The 21,982-nt window shown below is 33.4% G+C and overlaps 4 protein-coding genes across 11 annotated transcripts; 2 read left to right on the top strand and 2 right to left on the bottom strand.

Annotated features, from left to right (window-relative positions):
• Positions 1-644: 644 nt before the first annotated feature.
• LOC124939692 (protein CUP-SHAPED COTYLEDON 2-like) lies at positions 645-2,124 on the bottom strand. Its single transcript, XM_047480141.1, has 3 exons — positions 1,923-2,124; positions 1,570-1,853; positions 645-1,187 (listed from the first exon to the last, which is right to left on the bottom strand). Exons 1-3 carry the CDS (start codon positions 2,122-2,124, stop codon positions 645-647), a joined length of 1,029 nt encoding a protein of 342 aa, XP_047336097.1.
• Positions 2,125-5,732: 3,608 nt separating this feature from the next.
• On the top strand, positions 5,733-7,473 carry LOC124938692 (D-amino-acid transaminase, chloroplastic-like). Of its 2 annotated transcripts, none has more exons than XM_047479182.1 (5): positions 5,733-5,928; positions 5,999-6,054; positions 6,247-6,425; positions 6,511-7,184; positions 7,273-7,473. In XM_047479182.1, exons 1-5 carry the CDS (start codon positions 5,907-5,909, stop codon positions 7,368-7,370), a joined length of 1,029 nt encoding a protein of 342 aa, XP_047335138.1. In that variant the 5' UTR covers positions 5,733-5,906; the 3' UTR covers positions 7,371-7,473. The 2 variants fall into 2 exon arrangements, with proteins under 2 accessions (XP_047335138.1, XP_047335139.1); XM_047479183.1 differs by having other exon boundaries at positions 5,733-5,922.
• Positions 7,474-8,390: 917 nt separating this feature from the next.
• Positions 8,391-10,196, top strand: LOC124937437 (uncharacterized protein At4g28440-like). Of its 3 annotated transcripts, XM_047477702.1 has the most exons (4): positions 8,391-8,718; positions 8,803-9,022; positions 9,369-9,584; positions 9,650-10,196. In XM_047477702.1, the coding sequence occupies exons 1-2, from the start codon at positions 8,478-8,480 to the stop codon at positions 9,006-9,008; spliced, it is 447 nt and encodes a 148-aa protein (XP_047333658.1). In that variant the 5' UTR covers positions 8,391-8,477; the 3' UTR covers positions 9,009-9,022; positions 9,369-9,584; positions 9,650-10,196. The 3 variants fall into 3 exon arrangements, with proteins under 3 accessions (XP_047333658.1, XP_047333657.1, XP_047333656.1); XM_047477701.1 differs by having other exon boundaries at positions 8,392-8,718; positions 8,803-9,584; XM_047477700.1 differs by lacking the exon at positions 8,391-8,718 and having other exon boundaries at positions 9,014-9,584.
• Positions 10,197-11,599: 1,403 nt separating this feature from the next.
• On the bottom strand, positions 11,600-16,355 carry LOC124940241 (mesocentin-like). Of its 5 annotated transcripts, XM_047480737.1 has the most exons (10): positions 16,159-16,355; positions 15,895-15,980; positions 15,762-15,807; positions 15,542-15,695; positions 15,087-15,162; positions 14,907-14,958; positions 14,361-14,504; positions 14,128-14,247; positions 12,333-13,734; positions 11,600-12,272 (listed from the first exon to the last, which is right to left on the bottom strand). In XM_047480737.1, the coding sequence occupies exons 1-10, from the start codon at positions 16,210-16,212 to the stop codon at positions 11,749-11,751; spliced, it is 2,658 nt and encodes an 885-aa protein (XP_047336693.1). In that variant the 5' UTR covers positions 16,213-16,355; the 3' UTR covers positions 11,600-11,748. The 5 variants fall into 5 exon arrangements, with proteins under 5 accessions (XP_047336693.1, XP_047336692.1, XP_047336691.1 ...); XM_047480736.1 differs by having other exon boundaries at positions 11,600-13,734; positions 15,087-15,153; XM_047480735.1 differs by having other exon boundaries at positions 11,600-13,734; positions 16,159-16,354.
• Between the last annotated feature and the right edge of the window lie 5,627 nt (positions 16,356-21,982).

A 21,982-nucleotide genomic window follows, 5' to 3' on the forward strand; every position in this document is an offset into this window, starting at 1 on the left:
TATAATAAAATCAATTGGGATCTTCCCATCCCAATTTTCCGTGCTCCTTCTCATAAGAAAGAACAATAACGTAATAAAAAAAAACTTTTAACGTAATTAAAAATTTTTTTAACGTAATTGTCCCTTCCCTGTGAAAGACCAGATAATTTGTCCTCAAATAAAACTCAATGACAAAAACTTTATATAAAAATTGACAGAAAACATTATGACACAAAATATTTACAAAATTTAGCCCATTTTTTTATATTTATTATAAGCATGCTATTTGGAATTCACTGAGCTATTTTTGAGGCATGTTAATAACTTTTATGAGATGAGGGCTACAATTGATAAACACAAACAATTCAACTTTGCAAGTATTTTCATCGCAAAAAACTTAAACAAGAGCATGGTTATTTACATAATAATTTAATCCACCTTAGAAACAAACCATAATTTAAAAAGAGAGAATAGCATTAATTAAAAAAAAACATCCCAGACTAAAAACAGATAATCATGATCTCTGGTACGTACTCTACCGGGTAGGGGTTAATGTAGCATATAATAAACCCATAAAACAGCGTATCAAATCAAATACATTACATTAATAACAACATTACCCTAAAAACTCATAATCATTACTTCCTAGATCTATACCTAGATAGCTAGATACTCCACATGTAATCAAACTTGTCGCCGCCGCCTCCTTCATTCATTTCATACCTCCCCACCGGAGCATATCCGCCAATATCGCCGCCGCCACCGCCGTTATTTGAAAAGTAAAAAGGCATATGCAAATTATCCATCATTGGCATGGAGGCGGCGGCGGCGGTACTTACATTTCTGATATTCATCCTTGATGGCGGCGGCGGCGGCGGAGGGAAGTAATTAAATGGAGCATTAATAGGGTTGAAGTTACTACCAGACATGGTGGAGAAACAGGGCACGTGCTCCTTTGAAGCTTCGTTGGTGGAGGAACCACCGTCAAATGATTCAGACGAGGCCGTTGCACAGAAGTCTAGAAGGCCGGGGAGAGAAACAGACGCCGCAGACGACGGAGAGTTTATATCAGATGAGATGAAATTAGGGCATGGATTTATCATCAAACGGTTCAAACTTTTCTTGCTTCCACCGCCAATGACGGACGTGGGTACTGCTCCGCCGCCGCCGCCGCTTTTCTGGAACACCCGTGATATAACCCACTCATCCTATATATGATATTTAACATGAATCACATGATCAGTGTTTAAAAGAAAATATATATTCAGATCTTTAACATAATCGACATCGAAGGATGTGCTGAAAATGAAATCAGCCGAAGATTTCCCTCTCTGTCCACCTCTTATTCAATGATTTTCAGAGCAGAAAGAATCTTCTAGATATATGCATGATGAATACAATGTTAACCCTAATTATGTCGGATACCAAACTAACGTATGTATGTATTAACGTTTCATGATCAGAATCCCGTGACTTGTGAGAGTGTTTTCTAAGAACCCTAGCTAATAATTAAGAACCATAGTTAGCAGCAGGTGAAACCCTAAAAACCCTAAAATGAAAGTGAGTGAGAGAGAGAGACAATAATAGTACCTTGGAGGGCCTAGAGAGATAATGATATGCGAACTTGCCTTCAAGACGATACTCATGCATAACCCAGTTGGTCTTGAGTCCTCTAGGGGCACGTCCCTTGTAGAAAACTAGGGTTTTCTTCATACCGAGCAAAGAAGAAGTTTTTGAGCTAAAAATCTCCCTATCTTTTCCGGTTGCCTTCCAGTAGCCAGCCTCGGTGGCCCTGTTCGTCCTCAGCCCAGTTGGATACTTCCTATCCCTCAAACTAAAAAAGTACCACTCTTTCTCCCCCATCTTCGACTTTTCTGTATATTTATATTGATCAGAAGTTATTATAAGTATAAGTTATATAGAAAGTAGTGAAAATTTAGTACCTGGAAGCTCCCATGGCTCGCATTTGTTAAGATCAACTTCAGCAATTGCTCTTCCAGTGAAATTAGAGTCGAATACTTTCTTGAGAAGGTAATAGGTGATGAGTTCTTCGTCGGTTGGATGGAACCTGAAGCCAGGGGGCAGATTATTATGTGATCCGTCAAGTTGAGTAGTGGGTTTATGGTAATTCATCATCATCATCATTTCCATTGAGACAGGGATATCAGCAGTAGTAGTTTATGAATAGAAAGTATATATGATGAATATATGAAGAGGAGAGCGGATGAGTGGTGATAGAAGTGATGATATGAATTATGATCAGAACAAGGATTTGATGAATCGAGTGGCAGAGAAAGAAATAAAATTAAAATAATTTATCTGAAATTTCTGAATTTATTTAAATTAATTTATAATTTCTGATGAAACTCTGAAGTCTAGTTCTGTCTCTTATCATGTGCATTATAATAGTAGCTAGAGAGAGAGAGAGAGAGTGTGGGGCTCTCTTATGCGTGCGTGTGTGAGGGAAATGTACAGAACTAGGGTATTCCTTCGTCAGTGGAGAAGAAAACCCTTTTCTCTTCTTTATTTTTTTTTAATATATATAAATAATTACATGTCACATTTTGCTTTAATGGAAGAAAATAAATAATTAAGCTGAAATTTTTATGTATTTTTCATTAGTTTATGATACAAATTAAAGCTAGCTAGGGTTCATGTTATGATCAAGTAAATTGAATTTAAGAAAATGATACGAAACAGGAAGTGGTTTTCATGTTTGATGTAAATCTGTGCATATGTTGTGTGGATGGATTGTAGAAGAGGGAATGAAGAGAGAGAGATATTTTTTTCACCATGGATCAATAAAGCAGATGCATATCTCATATGTCAGCACAGTACAAATTAAATACATCACAATTATTATTATTTTTTATTATTATACTTCTTAGAACTTGTTTGAAACTGTTATTTTATTATTTATCTGTTTTAAAAAGATCGGTGGAGACACTCTCGGTGATTATAGATCTAATTAAGAATTTTTGAACTCGTAATTAATCTGGTTGTGTTTTGAGTGTTTGGTGTTATTAGGTTTAAACGACTATTAATATTACATTATATTGCATTAACTTTTAACTATTTTTTTAATTAAAACCCTAATAATATATATTTTCATTAAACAAAATTGTTTTCCAATATACATCGATCTGTTTGGTGTTTTGTTGTTACTCTCCCATGCACGCACATAAGTCTTCTTTCTCTCTGTCATCATCTTTCTGCTTTCTTTTTTCATGTTAATTTTATTTACAATTATGATTTGTCCTTTCCATCATTTTGTTTCGTACTATTTATCTTTTGTTTTTTCTATTACAGAGTACATGGAAAGAATATAATGAAGAATATATACTACTGAAGAATGAAGTATCTTAATTTGTGTTTAATTATTATAATAATTTGAGAGATTATTTGAATTGATCAAACGAGTCCCAGCTAGCTGGTTGGTTGTGGGCATGTATTTCAAACTCATAAAATTGCATGCATCTGTTCATCAATCAATCCCATCCATCCATCCATCCAATCGGGCCAGCACATCCATCACCGTCAATCACAAATCCGTATATATAGAGAGAAAGAAGAATTGACACTCAGATTTAGACACCTCATGCTCGGATTTTGAGATAGCAACAACCGTACCCCTAAAACCTAGGTCTGCTAGCTAACCCTAACCCTACGCCTACCTACCTACCTACCTTACATACAATATATAATATAGCCTACCCATCACCTATATGCATTTAATGATCATATCGTCTTCCTTATAATTAAACTCTCTCTTTTTCCTTCTTCCTTCCTTTATAACCCTCGCAATATTTAATGAAGAAGAACAGGAAAACGACAACAACCACCGAAACATCTAATTAATTCATTAATGCCGGGAGAGATGATCATTTAGGACTCGGCCATACATATTATATCATTGATCCTTTTCCTTCCAACAGTCTACAAAATAATGTTTGATCGATTAGGGTTACTTTGATTCATATTATTCAGTTTGAATTGGAATGGGGCATGCCATATTTCATAAACTTAATCATTTCAATTTATTATATTAATATTTATTTTTAGTAATATAACTGTTATTTAAATAATTTAATATATATAAATAAACAGTGATTGATGTAATAAATTTATTTGTAAATAGTTGATTGATGTTGTGTTTTAGTACATTTTGTGAATATTTAGATATGGCTATTTATTATATTATTTTAATGTTGTTAGATTTAATTAAACGACTTGTTTATATCATATTATATAGATTTAAAAAATAAATATTTCAAAAATAATACAAACAAATCATTGTAGACCTACCTGCATCTTTTATATTATAATATATATGAGATAGGACTAAAACAATCATTAACAATTCAAGCAGAAGTTTAATATAACCAAAAGAATACAAATGACTTGTTCCTTTATGGCTTATTTGATATTATTCTCTAATAATCTTATTAGTTTGGGTTTAATTAGGGGTGAGAAGACATTATAAATACACAATAAATAATATATTTGTTTAAATACTGATGATTTGAATTATATAATTGATTAATATATATGTATATAAATATATAATAAAATGGTGAGTTATTTGATAATAATATTAAATGATCCAAATTTTAGTCTATCTTGCTTTCCATTTAGTTCTATCTAATCAATAAGTTTAGAATATTGTTTGAACATATTCAATTAATGGTTTTCGAAAATGTAGAGATTCAAACTTCATAAAGATTTTTTTGTCATATGCATAATGCACTTTTCATCGCACTCACTTAAAATACAATTGCTCAATAATCATATACTTTTCTCTTGATTCACATTTCCATATTTAAGCTCTCTCTAAACTCATCTACCAAGAAAAAGAGGATATTATCCAAATTCTACTCATCTAAGTTCCATAGTCTTGACATTCTTAATTGTCATGAAACCAACTAATTAAGTGATCGTGATGAGTACTAATTAATCAACAATTAATTTCTTGCAATAATCTCTAGCCCTTATTCCTATCTAAATTTAGATATATATTTTTGTAAATTATTTAACGTTTTATAGTTTAAATTAGGGCCGAATAACCTATATTAATGGATTTGGTTGAGTTTATAAATAAATTTAAATCCAAACTATTGGTTGCCTATACTCTATCAAGACTTCAAATATAATAAATTGGATTAATCAAATGTTGAATTAGTTTAATAATTTTTTGAATATTCAATCACATAATTACCTTCAATGTGATTATCAAACAAAATTAACTATAAAAATACCAACCTAATTGAGATTATTTAAAAATTGAGTGTTTAAAATTTGTCAAAATAAAAAGTGAGAGTGTATCTACTTTGATTTTGTATAAAATATTTAATTAAATTATATTTAACTTATTTATAAATGAGAATTGAATGAAAACAAATTATTTATTGATATAATATTTTTAATAAATATGATTCGTTTTGATTTTCTAAAAAACAATTTTTTAATTAGTAACAATATTTTAAAACAAAGAAGAAATTCAAATTTGTTTAGTATTAGTTATTTGAATATAATATATATTTGTTATTATAAATTAAATTTCTTTTATATAAAACACTTTAGCTTGTAGAAACAAACAGTCTCTCTATTAAATATATAAAATTGGGCCAGACCAGATAGGCCCGTGAACATTATTATAAAATAATGGGGGTTTAGTAGCCGTTTGCTTTTTGTCTTATCTGCCATCATTTGCTTTGCTTTACTCAAGCAAAATATGGCATTTCTTCTGTTCTTTTCTTTTAGAATCATCATCTCCTTCCAAATCCAAACACTAGAAGCCGAAATCAAATCCCATAAACAAATTCTTGCACCATTTCTGCTATTTTTCTGTGTGAATGACCCTGCATCAACTTAATAATAAAAAGGGACGCCATTTCTTCATCTAATCTACCTTTCTCTTCTTGTCTCCGATGGATGCTCATAAGGGTAAGAGTAAGTCATCCTCAATTTTACTCAGAAACCCGCGAATTATTCAAATTTGATGTTTTTATTGTCGTAACAGAGGTGGTGGAAGATGCCGGAAACTCTAAAATTCATGTGTTCCAATCATCCTCAGAGGTTACAACCCTATCAACCCTTTCTTCTTGTTCTTGATTTTTGCATTTCCATTGACTGTAGCGATGCCCATTAATGATTTCTAAGATTGCATGCCAAGTGTTTGATAAAATGCGTCAATGATTTCTAACTAATTGTATTGTGTCTCTTGCTTCATAAACTGGATGATAATCAATCAATCAATTAATTAAGCAGCTTGTTGAGAGTCTGCATCAGAAATGGATCAACAATGGGAAGCAACAACCTTACCCTGCAATGTATTCAAGTGTTTTTGGAGGGATTGTTCTTGATCCGTCTCTAATGGTTATTCCATTAGATGATCACATGGTTCACAGAGGCCATGGTGTTTTTGATACAGCTATTATAATTGATGGGTAATTAGATTCTTTTTCTCATTCTAACAAACAAACATCCATTATGATTCACTGATATATATATTACTTCTTTCTTGGGGGGCAGATATCTGTATGAACTGGATGTTCATCTAGACCGTTTCCTCCGATCAGCATCATCTTCAAGAATTTCATCTCCTTTCCCTCGTTCAACTCTTAGAAACATCCTCATCCAGCTCACAGCCACATCCCAGTGCAAAAAAGGAACACTTCGATACTGGTTAACTTCAGGTCCAGGCGATTTCTTACTTTCACCAGCAGGATGCCCATCTTCAGCCTTCTACGCAGTCGTCATAACAGACGATTTCCCACAACAGAAAAAAGGAGTTAAAGTCATAACATCCACCGTCCCCATGAAACCCCCTCAATTTGCCACCATGAAAAACGTTAACTATCTCCCAAACGTCCTGTCTGTAATGGAAGCCCAAGATAAGGGGGCGTTTGCATCAATCTGGATAGACAATAACGGGTTTATCGCAGAAGGCCCGAATGTGAACGTGGCGTTTATAACGCATGATAAGGAACTCGTATTGCCTTCGTTTGATAATATTCTGCGTGGATGCACTGCTAAGAGGCTACTTGAATTGGCGCCGGAGTTTGTGAAGGATGGTCGTCTGAAAAGTGTTAGAACTGGGGATATTACAGTGGAAGAAGGGAAAGGTTGTGCTGAAATGATGTTTGTTGGGAGTACTCTTCCTTTGTTGCCAATAGTAGAATGGGATGATAAACCAATTGGAGATGGTAAGTATTTTCATTATCAATCATATGATGTAAAAAAAGACAATTTGGAACAAGCCCTTATAATGATAATTGTTGTTTATTATGACAGGAGAAGTGGGGGAATTAACTATGGCTCTTTGTGATCTTCTTTGGGAGGATATGGTTGCTGGCCCTGAAACTCAAAGGATTCCAATTGCTTATCCTTAAGCTTAAGACTTCACTTGTTTCATGTTTAAGAATGTTTGATGTTTCATTGAATAATTAATAATAATTTCATCGCCACACAAAATTCTCAAGAAAATGAAAATGTTACTTCAATAATATTTTCCTTGCTAAAAATCTTGTTTCCACCATTTAACTTATGCAAGTGATGTTTTCTTCCCTTAGATCTTGTCTAAGTTAGTTTGGATTATTTAAATAACTCAAATTAAAAAAAAAACATCTTTTTAATCTCTTTTTATATTACCTAACTCAAAATTTAAAATTATATATATTTTATCATTATATATTAAAATTTGTCTTTTTAATAATAATAAAAATCAATATTTCTTCAAAATCACTAATAATTATTATTTTTAAATAAACTCATTTATAATAATGACTCAATGCGAAAAAGCCTTGGAAATTTGCGAAATGACCTATAAAGCATCTTAAATGCGCTGAGTTGTACAAATGACCATTTTAAAATATTCTGACGAAATTATTCCGTCCCGTGTAACATGAAAGACAGGATCGTCACGTGAAGGGAAAGTCTGTGAAATTACTCTTGTCGGCGTCGTCACGTAACGCGAAGGGCACGATCATTTTGAACTTTTCACATGCTTTTCTTTTGCGAGAAGATCCTGCCATTCGCATTACGCGACAGAGTAATTTCGTCAAAATATTTTAAAAGGATCATTTACACAACTAAATTTATGCGCCGGTCACCCGCACATTAATTAATTGACTTTTTTAAAGTCATTTAGTCAAATTTTCGTTATTAAGTCAATTAAAGTAAAAAATTAAAGAATTTAAGTGAAAACAGTTTTATTTAAAATATTAATCACCTAATTAATTGTTTTATGGGTTATTTAAAAATAATAATTGATGAAAATTTTGAACTGTTAATTTTTTTTTATCAAAAATTTAATAATGATTAAATAAAAAATATAGTATATGAATTAATTCAAAGTGAAATGATATTAAATTAAATTGAGTTACTTAAAAGAAGCTAAAGATGATAACTTTTTTCTCAATTTCATACTATATATCAAACTACTGAATTCTTCTCCAAGATTCAGCTAGGGTTTCTGCTACACTTCTTTCGACGGAGCAATGGCGTCAAATGGCTTACGGAGCGACGGGAAACTAGGACTGAGGAAACCGGTTTTCGTCAAGGTTGACGATCTCAAGCCTTGTACTAACGGCCATACTCTCATAGTGAAGATTACCACTTCCAACAACGTGTTACAGAAAGGCCGATCCGTCTCTCAGCATCTCCGGCAGACACGTATTTCCGAGTGTCTCGTCGGTGACGAAACCGGAACGATTCTCTTTACTGCTCGTAATGATCAGAGTATGTATGAATTCCTTTATTTCCTATCTTAAGAACAACAATAAGTATTGAAATTAAGAAGGGGGGTTTCATCACTTGTTTCAGTTGAGTTGATGAAGGCTGGTGCGACAGTGATACTTCGAAATGCAAGAATTGATATGTTCAAGGGATCCATGAGGCTTGCTGTTGATAAATGGGGACGAATTGAACAAGTTACTGAACCTGCAACATTTTCAATTAAGGAAGATAACAATCTATCTCTCATAGAGTTTGAGTTGGTGGATGTTGTAGAAGAAGAAGAAGAAGAATGACTGCACTAATTCTGGTATGATAATTAGGGTTTGCTTATTAGAATAAATGAAGATTGGGATGGATGTTTAGCTCTTTAATGGTAATGTCTTGACATGGATATCTATCTATCTATCTATATATATGATGAAAAATCACTTGCTTTAAATTGCCTTTTTTGAAATGGGTTTCTATTTTATGATTAGTCAGTGTCACAGAACGTGACTAGAGTTGTGAAGGTAAGTAAGTAGAACCAAAATGAAAAAGGTTGCCTTTTTCACATGAGACTCTTGCTAAGGATTATACTTTATTGTTAACTACTTTATAGTTTATACATATATGAGTATATGACAAACAAACACACCATCCCACATCCATGTAAGAGAGGAGAAGAAGAAGAAGAGACAATGGAGGATGAGAAGATAGAAAATCAAGAAACAAGCAACGACAACTCTCTGGTAAGGACACCATCTTGTCATGTACGAAGAGAATCAGAAGATCCGGAGAACGAATTTGCTCTTAGCACTTTGATCAGACAAGCTTCACTCACGTCTTCTGATGTTTTCTTGAATAACCATCCCAGAAATCCTCGGAAAAAGGTAGCAACTTTTTCAAATACCAGACATTAGTTTTAAATTCGACTAAACTATATACGTTTTTGCAGGCGATGAAGAAGAGTTACAGCGCTCCGAGGGCGGGTCCAGGCGTCAACAACAACCCAGAAAGGAAAAACATTGAAGTGAAGCAGACAGGAAATCAAGTTGAGAAAAAACAGACAGGAAATCTAAGGAAAAGCATGAGCAATTTAGAAACACAAGTGCTGGCTTTAAGGAGGCATGAATTTGAACATGGTCAGACCTCTTCTTCTTCATCTGAAACTCAGTCTCAGGTACCAAAGTGGCCTGATAAGGCATCTTCAGCAGAAGACATGAAAGCCCAGATCAAGTTCTGGGCAAGATCTGTAGCCGCTAACGCTAACGGACGTTGAAAATTGCTGTCTTTTTAACTATATATATAACTATATAATTAATTAAAACATACAGAAAGACCATTTGCATAGCAGCATAGGTTAGAAGTGATGTTTATTAAATAAGTTGAATATTGTCAGCAGAGAACATTAGGTTTATTATATTATGTTGTAATGCTGTTAATTAGTGTATGCCTTCTTAATTCGATTAAATAAATAAAATGGGCTTAATTTATTCCCACTATTTTAAATGGAAACCACTTCATTAATATAAAGTTCAGAACTAAATAAAAAAACTAAAATTAAGAGAAAAGTGTCCTCATTGGCACTGACTTACACCTGGTTAGAGCAAATGGCTCGTATGCCAGTTTCTGCTCTATCATCATCGCTGCTGCCGCCGGCAACGAACAGGATGACCTCGAGGGTTGTATAACAGACCCATTTGGCAGAGGTGGTGCCGGTGCTTGTGGAATATTGCTGACTCTTTTCTTCTGCTCCGGTCCCATGTCGGGTTTCTCTGCCAGACGACGCCTCTCAGGCAACCGCCGGTCGAAGTCTGTGCTGCATACCCATGTTTCCTTGGAGACTTCCATTGACAATTTTGGCTCGCAAATCATTAACAGCAAACAATCAGGCAAGGGTGAAGAAGAAGGTTCATCATCTGCTGCATCTAAATTTGAATCTAATAATTTCTCTAAATGGGCATTAGCTTGAGCTTCTTCATGAACTGAAGCTCCTCCATCCTCGTGAATGGTGTTTTCTTCTTCATCATCATCTGTTTTTGGAACATGAACAGGGGTCTGTAAAAGGCGATTAGAAAGAGCTGCCATTTTCACAGGATCAGATCTATATCTCATCATCAATAAAGCATTCTTGGGAGGTATACAAATGCTGACTCTCGATTCCTCCATTATCATCTCAGGCTTCTTATTATCTCTTTCTATTTCCCTCTTCCCCTTTCCTCCTCCTCCTTCAATTCTCACAAACCACCACCTCTCAAACACAGCCACACAAGAAGTCTGCCGATTCCCATCTTCTCCATTCCGGGGTGACAATGTCTTCAATTTGCTTCCATGTTTCATCGTCTTCTTCACCCTCACTTGGCCGATGCAGGTGACTTTGGGCGAAGAAGGCTCGTGATTCTCCAAGGCGCGGTTGCGCCTCTTGCCACCAGCTTGCATTGGAATGAAGGTGAAGAGAGATAGAGAGACAAGGACGAGGATTTTGATTTGGAAGAGTTGAGGAAGATTAGGAGCTTACTGTTCTTATGGAAGGTTGAAAATGAAGTGTTGACAATAATTATGTTAATGTAAGGAAGGACTAAGGAAAATCAATTGAAAGGGAAGTCTAACAACCAAACAAACCCTTGTGAATTCTGGCAATTATATTTAATTGAGTTACAACCCACCACACCACCAAACAAGCTAATGTTGTGATTGTGATGAACGTGGCCAGATAGATTGTAACTCCATAATAGACATATAAAATTGTCTATTATCAATTACTGCATCTTACAGTAAACAATGATTTTTAATAAATTTGTATTATTTAGGTACAAACAATATTATTTCATATAAAAGAATCTTTTTGCCTTGGAAGATTCCCCAGAAAGTAAATGATTCAAATTCAGTTTAGGCACCACCAATATCAAATTGAGAGAGCATATAGTAAAGCAAGTTTAGCCATCAAATATATATATTTTTCAGTTTGGTAGTCAACATGTTAGAAAAGTCTAGCCTGTCGACCAAAAATAATAATTAAGCATGCATGCATACATACACAACTAGTTACTTCATTCAATTACCTGGGGTTTCATTCATGTCTACAACAACACTTGTCTCCACCAACACAACAGTCGAAATTTCAGGCGAGATATTATTCTCCGCCTGAGCACCAGGGGTTGTTACTCCATCTGCATTGTCTGTAGAGAAATTTTCCACAATACCAGCAGCAATACTCGTCTCAGGAACATCATCATTAGCTGGTTCTGCAGGAGCAACGCTTGCTACACCAATGGCGTCAGCATTTGGTACATCATTAGCTGCTGGTTGGACAATGAGTGGAGTACCAATAGGTACATCAAAAATATCGTTAACTGATTGAACAATGAATGGACCACCACTAGTAGCAGCAGCATCATCATTTAGCACTTCAACATCTGTTGGTGTGCCATTTTTCGGACCAGCAATTATTTCAACAGTTGCAGTAGCCGGCGGTGATGGTATTTTTACTTCATTATCACTTCCCACAGCAGATTCACTAGCCGATGCTGATGGTGGTACTGCCACAGAAGTGCCATTGGAAGTATCATTAGCAGGTGGTCCTACAGTTACTTCATTATCACTTTCCATAACAACGATGTTACCAGCATTACCCTCTGCTAGTCCAGTTACTTCATTATCACTTTCCATAACAGCGACTTTAGTAGCATTATCCGATGGTAGTACAGTTACTTCATTATCACTTTCCATAACAGCGACGTTACCAGAATTATGCGCTGCTAATTCAACATTTACTTCATTATCACTTTCCATAACAGCAACGTTACCAGAATTATCCGCTGCTAATTCAACATTTACTCCATTATCACTTTCCATAACATCAGTTCCATTAGCAGCATTATCCGGTGGTAGTACATTTACTTCATTATCACTTTCCATAACAGCAGTGCCATGAGAAGCATTATCCGGTGGTAATACAGTTACATCATTATCACTTTCCATAACAGCGACGTTACCAGCATTATCCGCTGCTAGTACAACATTTACTTCATTATCATTTTCCATAACCGAGACATCACCAGCATTATCCGCTGCTAGTACAGCATTTACTTCATTATCACTTTCCATAACAGCAACATTACCAGCATTATCCTCTGCTAGTACAACATTTACTTCATAATTATCACTTTCAATAACAGCAACCTTACCAGCATTATCCTCTGCTAGTACAACATTTACTTCATTATCCATAACAGCAGTGTCATTAGCGGCATTATCTGGAGGTAGTACAGTTACATTATCACTTTCCATAACAGCGAAGTTAGCAGCATTATCCACTTCTAGGACATTTACTTCATTATCACTTTCCATAACAGCAGTGCCATTAGCAGCATTATCTGGAGGTAGTACAGTTACTTCATTATCAATTTCCATAGCAGCGAAGTTAGCAGCATTATCCGTTTCTAGGACATTTACTTCATTATCATTTTCCATAACAGAGATGTCAGCATTATCCGCTTCTAGAACTACTTGAATATCACTTGCCAAAGCAGCGACTGCAATATCCGGTGGTGGTACAGTTACTTCACTATCATTAGCCACAGCAGCAGCATTAGCCGGTTGTGGAACAGTTACTTGAATATCACTTGCCACGACAGTGGCATTATCTGCATTAGCGGGTGGTGGAACAGTTACTTGAATATCACTTGCGATGGCAGTGGCATTAGCAGGTGGTGGTACAATTACTTGATTATCACTTGCCATGGCAGTGGCATTAGACGATGATGTTACAATTGAAATTCCCATATTACCGTCTGCTGGGCTAACTGTGATGCTCTCAATTACTGTACCTTGAGGGGACAGGGAGGGCATAACTGCAACTGCTTGGACCGGATGCTTATGAAGAACTTCAGTAGGAACATGGAGTTTCTCATGGTTACCTGCATTAGAAGTACTGGACTTCAGTTGCTGCCCAGGTCCCAGATCGTTTCTACCATGTAGTTGCTGCAGCCTGTAATCCGTTTCAGGTCGTCGACAAACTTTTCTAAGTGGCACAATTTCCTGAAGTAAATTGGATAAATCCACTTTGGTATTAGATGACAGAATGAATTAAAGATTTGAGCAAATCTGAAGTGAGTCTATACAGCGGCCCTGAATTCAAATGCAAATTTTAATAATTTCAGTTCTATTTTAAAACTTCTATTTTAAAACTTCTATTTTTTTTAAATCCACAAAAACGTATCCAGAATCGTCTAATTTTGTCGTATCCGATACCCGTTTTGCCGTATCAGATACTCCAAAAAAAAATTTAGAGTATTGGTGCTACTTAGCAATCAAAATAAAATAAAGCACTTTGTGAAAAGACTCCTAATGATAGAACATAAGTAACACGAATTTAGCAACTCCAAAAAAATGTCCAAACTCACATTTAACAAGCATTGATTTATGTAATACCTCAGAAAGATCATGATCATAGCGAACAAGAAACCTACAGCGGCAACCTCTAACATCATGTCTCCGCCTTTGTGAGTCGAGAACATGGGCATCATAGTAAAGAGCTTGTTCTTTGCCTTCCTGAGAACCATACAATGCCATACAAAGAGAATGACGATGATCTAATAAAATTGTGTGCGACTTACCAGCAACAACTGATCAACTGTATTGCTAGGACTATTAGAAATCTATACCTGGAAACAAAGTATAAGATCTCCTGGAAGAACTGAAACACATTCTGATGATTCACATGGAAGAGACCGCTGTCTCACATGCTTACGAACATTAACCCACTCGTCCTCCTCAACGCCAAAACCGGAAAATCTAATAAGAACGTCCTGCAATCACCATTATAATGCAATCCATCAGAGTGAAAATAGATAGGCAGGATATTGAAGATCTTAGTAATGCTTATTGCACAAAATAAAACATAAAGTTGAAAGAATGCATGATATACACACAAAATTGAGAAGCCTGACAACAGGCATTGAAGTGATGTACAATTTCTACACTGATTGTCATTTAAATAGATGAGTCCCCCAAGAAGAAGGAAAAAATTGCCTAATCAGAAATGATTCTAATATATATGGGTGGAAATAACCAAGTAAACAGAATCTACGGATTTCAAGTTTCAAGATTGGAGAGTAACAGAAACCGTAGGCACAAACCATGCCAAATTCAACACCATTTTCATATAGGATTATACTGAATACAAAAGTATCTGCTCAAAATTCACTTACTGGATCACCTGTCTCAACTGATCTATGAGATATAAACATTGCAACATCATACCTGATAAACCAGCAGGACAAAGGTTATTAATTTTAAGAAGAATAATGAAACAAACAACAAAAATTGGAACAATGGGGCAATAATAAGCAGATGCGCTAGAGGTAAGCCTGACCAATAGAAATACTGACCAAGCACCATCTCGAGCAGACTTGGCTTCGAACTCCATGTGAGAACTATCCGACACACTCTTTAACACTGTTGGAACTGAGCAAAGACATAGTATCAATCACAATTGCAAGAGAGCAGGAAATGGAAGATGGAAAACAATACAGCAGTATCTCCTACTTCGAAAATTAAGGCCTGAGGACCTTAGAACACAAATACAGCAACAAATGACGCGTCTTCTCTAATTATATGGAACATGCTGGTGAAATATATTCAAAAAGTTTCACATGAAATGATGAGACGGGTATATATTTTAGGCTTACACGTTATTTATTAAATGGATCTATCAATAAAACAAGAAATGCTTTGAACAATTTTGATCTATCTAGACATGCTTCAATAGAAAGTTGTCTTTAATGGGCACTAAGCATTGATATTAGAGGTGAGTAACATAAAACTACAAGTAGACCTCTCCAACCTGTAGAAGGGGGAACCACCGTTGGAGGAGGTTGGGGAATACTTCTCACTACGGTTGGATCTTGCCTAGGCATAGGTGCTGCATTTAGCAATCCAGGAACTCTGACACCCTTGGCCCTTATAGCATATCTCCGATTTTGGAACCAATTCCACACCTACATAAACCACTCAACCGATAGAAAAGTGTGATAAGGAGATCAAACAAAAGAAAAGTGAATTACCTGTTTCATTTGAACCACAAACTTCCCTGACCTTTCAGCTGTAGTACTATAGAAGGGATAGAGAACAATAAGGTTGTCAACACAAGATAAAACAGTGGCCATTTCCATTAGATTAAATAAAAGACTAGTGTACCTAAACTTCTCTGCAATATCTGTAAGTGCTTCACGAGTTGGCATCTGATTTTTATGTTCATGTAGAATAGCTTCCATTTCTGCAACCTAAAAGAGATAAACAGTGGTTTTATTAAATCATCCACCTTTTTGTGCCTCCAAAGAAGTATAACTATTTGCATTTCAAATCATAATCTAATGAGACTATTCTCTTGTGATTCAAATTCACATATAAAAACATATGATTAAGAGAATAAGAAACAGCTAAACAAGAAATGGAAGATACCTCGGCAGCGTTAAAACGGAAGGATGGACCTCCATTACTGGGTGGTCTTCCCATCGTTCTTCTTCAAATTGGCAATTTAGCAGCTCAAACTTTCTTCTCAACTATCAATCAATGTCAAATTCAAATCGAAAGAGAGAACAAGGCGTTGGGGTTTCGGTTTTTCTTCTCTTCTAAAAATTGGGGTTTCGGTTCAGAACTTCAAAAAAAAAAACATGAGAACCAAAAAAAAACTAAAAAAAAACTAAAAAACACGAGAAAAATAATAAATGAAATATCAAATATAAATAAATTTGTCCTTCAATTATTCGAGGTTGAGCATATATACTCTTTAACATTATTTTTTTTTTTTTTTATATATGAAAACATAATAGGCTTTATCAGTTTTTATCTCAAAACTTAAACATTACATTATCAATTTAATTAATTTTTTTATTTCTTAAAATATTAAAATTATTTATTATTTTTTTAATATAAATTAATTATTAAATAAAAATATAGAGAGATAAAAAATAATTTAATCAAAAACAAATAAAAATTAATTTTTTTCTACTTTTAATCAAACAATAAATTTTTTTAAAAAAAAAAACTTCGTTTAAGCTCGTTATTTTATAAACTAATATTTGAAGGAGAATTTGAAAAAAAAAAAAATAAATTTATAAAAATATATGTTCAAACTATGATCCATTTTTGAATATTATATTTCTAAAAAAAATCTTTATAAATAAATAAGATTACATTAATCCTATAAAAAACACGTATTTTCACAAATTGAAAGGTTGTTAACATATTTATCCTTCGTATTTCATGTTTTTCGAATAAAAATATTATCGATACAACAGATTTCGTAAAGCTAAATATTACATTACATTAACAAAATTTCATACCCGAAATTTGAGTTTGTGACAAAAGAACCGGATAGAATAAAGTTGTCCGTCACTCTCGTCTAATTGATAGTGAAATATCTAAACTACACACAAGTGGTGTAATATTAGTTTGTCTTCTTCTATATCTATATTTTTTATTTATTAATTAGACATTATGTTATTTAAAATTAATTCATAGATAGATAGATTGGGGTTGAAATTATTTGAAAGAGATAAGGCGGTCTAGTCCTAATATTAATTACAAATAAAAAATAAAATAATATTCTCTTCCTTCTTTGGTACTGTTGGCATATGAAAAGTGGTTAAACCAAGTATGCAATATCAGCTCTCTTAGCTGCCCCCAACCGCAAATACTATTCAAAACATTATTATTATTATTATTATTATATAATTATTATTAAGGTTGCTACAATATTAGGATTCTAATGACTCTATTTACACTAAATATTATTTATTTACCTTTGTTTTTGGAATTGGATGAGGGTCTAGCTAATCCCCTTCCTAACTACTTTATTAATATATATTTCATATTTACATTAATTTGTATTTTTATATCATATTTATAAAGACTTGTGCCAAAAGGTAACCTGCTGCCAGCTTCAAGATCCATCCTTTTATTAAAAAAAAATATATTCTGTCTAAAGATACTCATCAAGGCTCAGATTTCATGAAAACTCCATCTTTCCCTGAAATTTTTTATATGGTATTTGAATTTATTAATATGAGGCTCAAATTTTGCCAGGTAATTATTTACTGCCATATTAATTAAAAAATAAAACATTAATTTATGATTTTTTTTTCATTCATTATTTGCCAACAATGTAAAAATGTAGGGTAATAATATGTGATTTCTTAATAATCATTCCTTGGGACTTTCTTACGTGGATCAGTATCATTTCTTATTTTTATATTCAATTTATGCATTAAATTATAAGAAAAAATATAGTAATTGCCTAGAAATGAAAAGGAAACCATTTTTAATTTGACAAAGTCGTGGTCGTCGACTACAACTATTTATGTGTTTTTTTTAATTGTTTTTTGTCGTGATTGACACGCTAATACAACCAAATTTAACTCACCCCATGAGTTTTCTTTTCTCTTTCTTTAAGCTCTAATTAATTAATTAATTAATTAATTAACTAATCTAAGTTGACCATACCATGAAACAAGATAATTATATAAATACTACCAAGTTAGGCACCCATTCTCCAAAATGAAAATGAAAAAGAAGAAGAATCAAAAACTTCCGCCATGGCAATCCATGGATCCATACATACTATCAAAGATCATATCACATTTAAGTCTCCATGATCAGCTTTTCGGACCACCTCTAGTTTGTCGATCATGGTTATCTGCATCTCTCCACACCATCTTCCCCAATTCCACCCTCGATCTCCGTCCAATCGATCGTCTAGACGACCATTGTCAACGTCTCAGATTCACCCATCTTCTTAAACTAGCTTTAAACAGATACAATATCCAATGGCGTTCCATTTACTTCCCTTGCAAATACCATCTTGGTTATTTCGCTACTCTTCAAATAGCTGAGAAAACACCAAACATTTCATCACTAACCCAATCTTCATATGAAGATTACGATGATGCCAGTCCAGTATTCACTTCTCTTATTCATTGGGAAAATTTGAAGACTTTTCGGGTTGGGACAAACCCGCTTTGCGGTTACCAGGTTTTGAACCAGTTAGCGGATCACTGTCACAAGATAAGGGAGATATGTATTAATGGTGCTAGAGTGATGGAGAAAGAGGCTTCGTGTATTGTAGATGGGTTTCCAAGGTTGGAGAGATTGGATTTGTCGAGGTCTTGTTTGGAAGTGAATGGTGTTTATATTGTTTTGGATGGTAGGCTTAAATGTGTCAAGGAGTTTAATATATTGGAATGCAAATTTGTGGGTGATCATGAAAATGATGATATAAGTAGAGATTATTTAAGAATTAAGGAGTTTAAGATTGAAGTGCTTAGAAGAGTTTCTACACTTAGGACTCTTTGGGATTTCAAGCATAATCTAGAAGAAGCGTGTATCTTAAGTAGGAATAAGTTTTTGAACAAATTAACATAATCATATCTATATGTATTCATTCTCTCTTATTTTGATTATCATTTGTAAATTCCATTAATTTAAGCAAAACCAAATGATGAAGAAAATCTTACCTTTACTAAGAAGAACGCTCTAATTTGAAGTGGGTCATTACTGCGGGGTTGTGCTAACTTCCAAAATTCGGAAAAAAAAAAACCACAAAAAAATGCTGCAAAAAAATATAATTATATTTTAGTTCTTAACTTGACAGAAAGTTTCAGGAAACAAGTAGCAAACTAGTTTCTGCATATGTAGCATCTCAATGAAGAGCTACATGAAATTTCTAAAATGTATATCCATTAATAATAAAAATTAAGGAACAAGAAATCTAGGCCTATGTATATCATTATTATGATACATTCATGCTGATGAGCTTAGGTAATGAAAATGAGAGCATGTTGAATACTTCTTCAAGGTTTCTTCAAAGCAAGTTACGATTTTGCTAAAACAGAATCAGGACAATTACTTGTTACAAACAAGTTTACATGTTTAGATTGATTGATCATATATAGAAAATGATTTATGGTACTTTCTATAGCAAAAACTATCTATGTAAAACTAATCAATTTTCTCTTTACCAAACTAGAATCCTATGAACCAATATTCAGTTAATTCAGAAAAAATATAAATCATCAAACAGCGTGTCTCCTTCAACTTCTTTTACATTGGAGGGGATAGACAATATCAGAAAGAAACTAAGGTCAATACCTCAATGCAGCCTGATATGCATCATCAAGATTCCTTTCTCTAACACATAAATTAATGAATTCTGATTGAACCACATACCTCTATCCTGCCCAGAAGGAAAAACAAATGTAGCATTTGTTGGAATCCAAATCATGTCAAGAAAATGCATTCAGTTCGACACGAAAATGACTTGTAAAAAACTATAAAAGATGGAATGTCTTTTGTTGAAAAGCAAGTCGAAACTGCTCAATAAAAAACTTTGTCTCCATATTGTACCTTTGTTGGCCACATTTCATTTCAATTATGTGCCTGCGTGAGAAATTCTTGCAACCTGAATAAGAGTACACAAAAATCAATTCAAACAATGTTCATAACGTTTCTGAGCTCATGTATTAACAAACTGTGTCCTCCCAAGTCCCAAATAAAGACTTCAGATGGAATTGGCATCCAATTTTAATATCTCTCTACTTAAAAAAGTTTGCGTTTAGACATTTATTTCCAAAGCACACTAATCAATTAGGTTAAGCAATTACATACCCCATCCTTGATGTGATTCTTTAGTAATGACTTGTTGCCTAATGTTGCTTTTAGAAGAACATTCAGCACACTGCTCGCTTCTTCTCAATTGTGTCTAAGCACGAGCATGCACAGAAGGTACTGCAGTCAATTTACGGGGTTCAGCTCGGACATTTTCACCCCCCAGCCTATACGAAGGCTGCCTAAGTTTTACTTATTTAGCATACATGTCCTGTTTAGGCTTATATCTAACCAAACTTTAGATTCTTCACTACCTCCATCATCCAATTCCATCTCCAAATTCATAATATCCTTTTTTTTTTCTGCAGCCAGTCAATCTAATAATAAACTTAACTAAGTTAAGATATTCTGTACTTATATAATGTATAATAGAAACTATAACTAGAAGCAGTCTTCACATCATAAATTTGAACTTATCTATGAATCCTATGGTGCATTATTAGACCTAGAACAAATGAATACCAAATTACATGCTATCTGAACTACGAGATCAGATCAGGTATAACAATACAATTTGTTCAGTATCAATAGCATTGAATGTATTAAGATTAGATAAAAACAATTACCTGATCAATCCACATGAATACTAATCCAATCTGTAGATAAAGTTATGTAACTTCTCTTAAGATAGATAATCTGGAAATCATCGCCCTGTTACAGCTCTTCTTCGATAATAATAATCAGAAAAATCAAATAATCCATTCTCTCTCGTTTTTGTATCTGGAAAAATTAAAATAAAAAGAAAGAGAGAGGGAAAGAAATTGCGCTAAAGAAAACAAATGGGCCGCTGAAGAAAATGGCTGAATTTTGGGCTTAAACATAATAGTTGGCATGGCCGGGCCCAGAACCTCCTTAGATTGGCTGATATGCATAAAACAAAATAATAATAATATAAAAGAGATATATTGTATCATATTTTATTTATTTTTAATCATTTAATTATTTAATTTATCAATTAAAATATAAAAATATTTTTTTTATATAAAATTTAAATATAAAAATATATTATAATAATTTAACTAATTAAAAACTCAATAACCGATTTTTTTTTTTTTTTTCAAATATGAGATTTTTATGACGATGCACTTATATAGACTTTTTCATAATTCCTCGTTAAATATTTCTTTCGAAATCATCACATCTAAATTTTAGATTTAAAAAAATTGGTAGAATTGGTTTGTTTGTGTTTGTCTATAATACATTTGATGTTTTTATTCAAGTTAGGACTTGTCTAATTTTGATTCTTGAAACACATTCTTTTTTATTTTTTTGGGAATTTTTAATAAAATAATATTAAGCTGTTTTTAAAATAAAATTTAAAAATTTTAAAAAAATTCAAAAAAAATCTCTTTTGAGCACTTGAAGTATGGTATAATATACAAATTATGACCTCAATATTAGTTCTGAAAAATAATTACAAAATCAAATTTTAGACATCTCAAAATTTAATGGCAGAAGAAAAAGGGAAATTCATTAAACAATTGATAAATAAACAAAACAATGTCATAATTTAGTTAAATGAATTGGATATAAATTTAGTAATAAATGTATTATTGACGTCAATGAATGATAGACAATATTTTTCCCCCAATAAATGAGACAATATTCTTACTTTCTCCAA

The sequence above is a fragment of the Impatiens glandulifera genome, chromosome 5, assembly GCF_907164915.1.
Source record: "Impatiens glandulifera chromosome 5, dImpGla2.1, whole genome shotgun sequence".
Classification (NCBI taxonomy): Eukaryota; Viridiplantae; Streptophyta; class Magnoliopsida; order Ericales; family Balsaminaceae; genus Impatiens; species Impatiens glandulifera.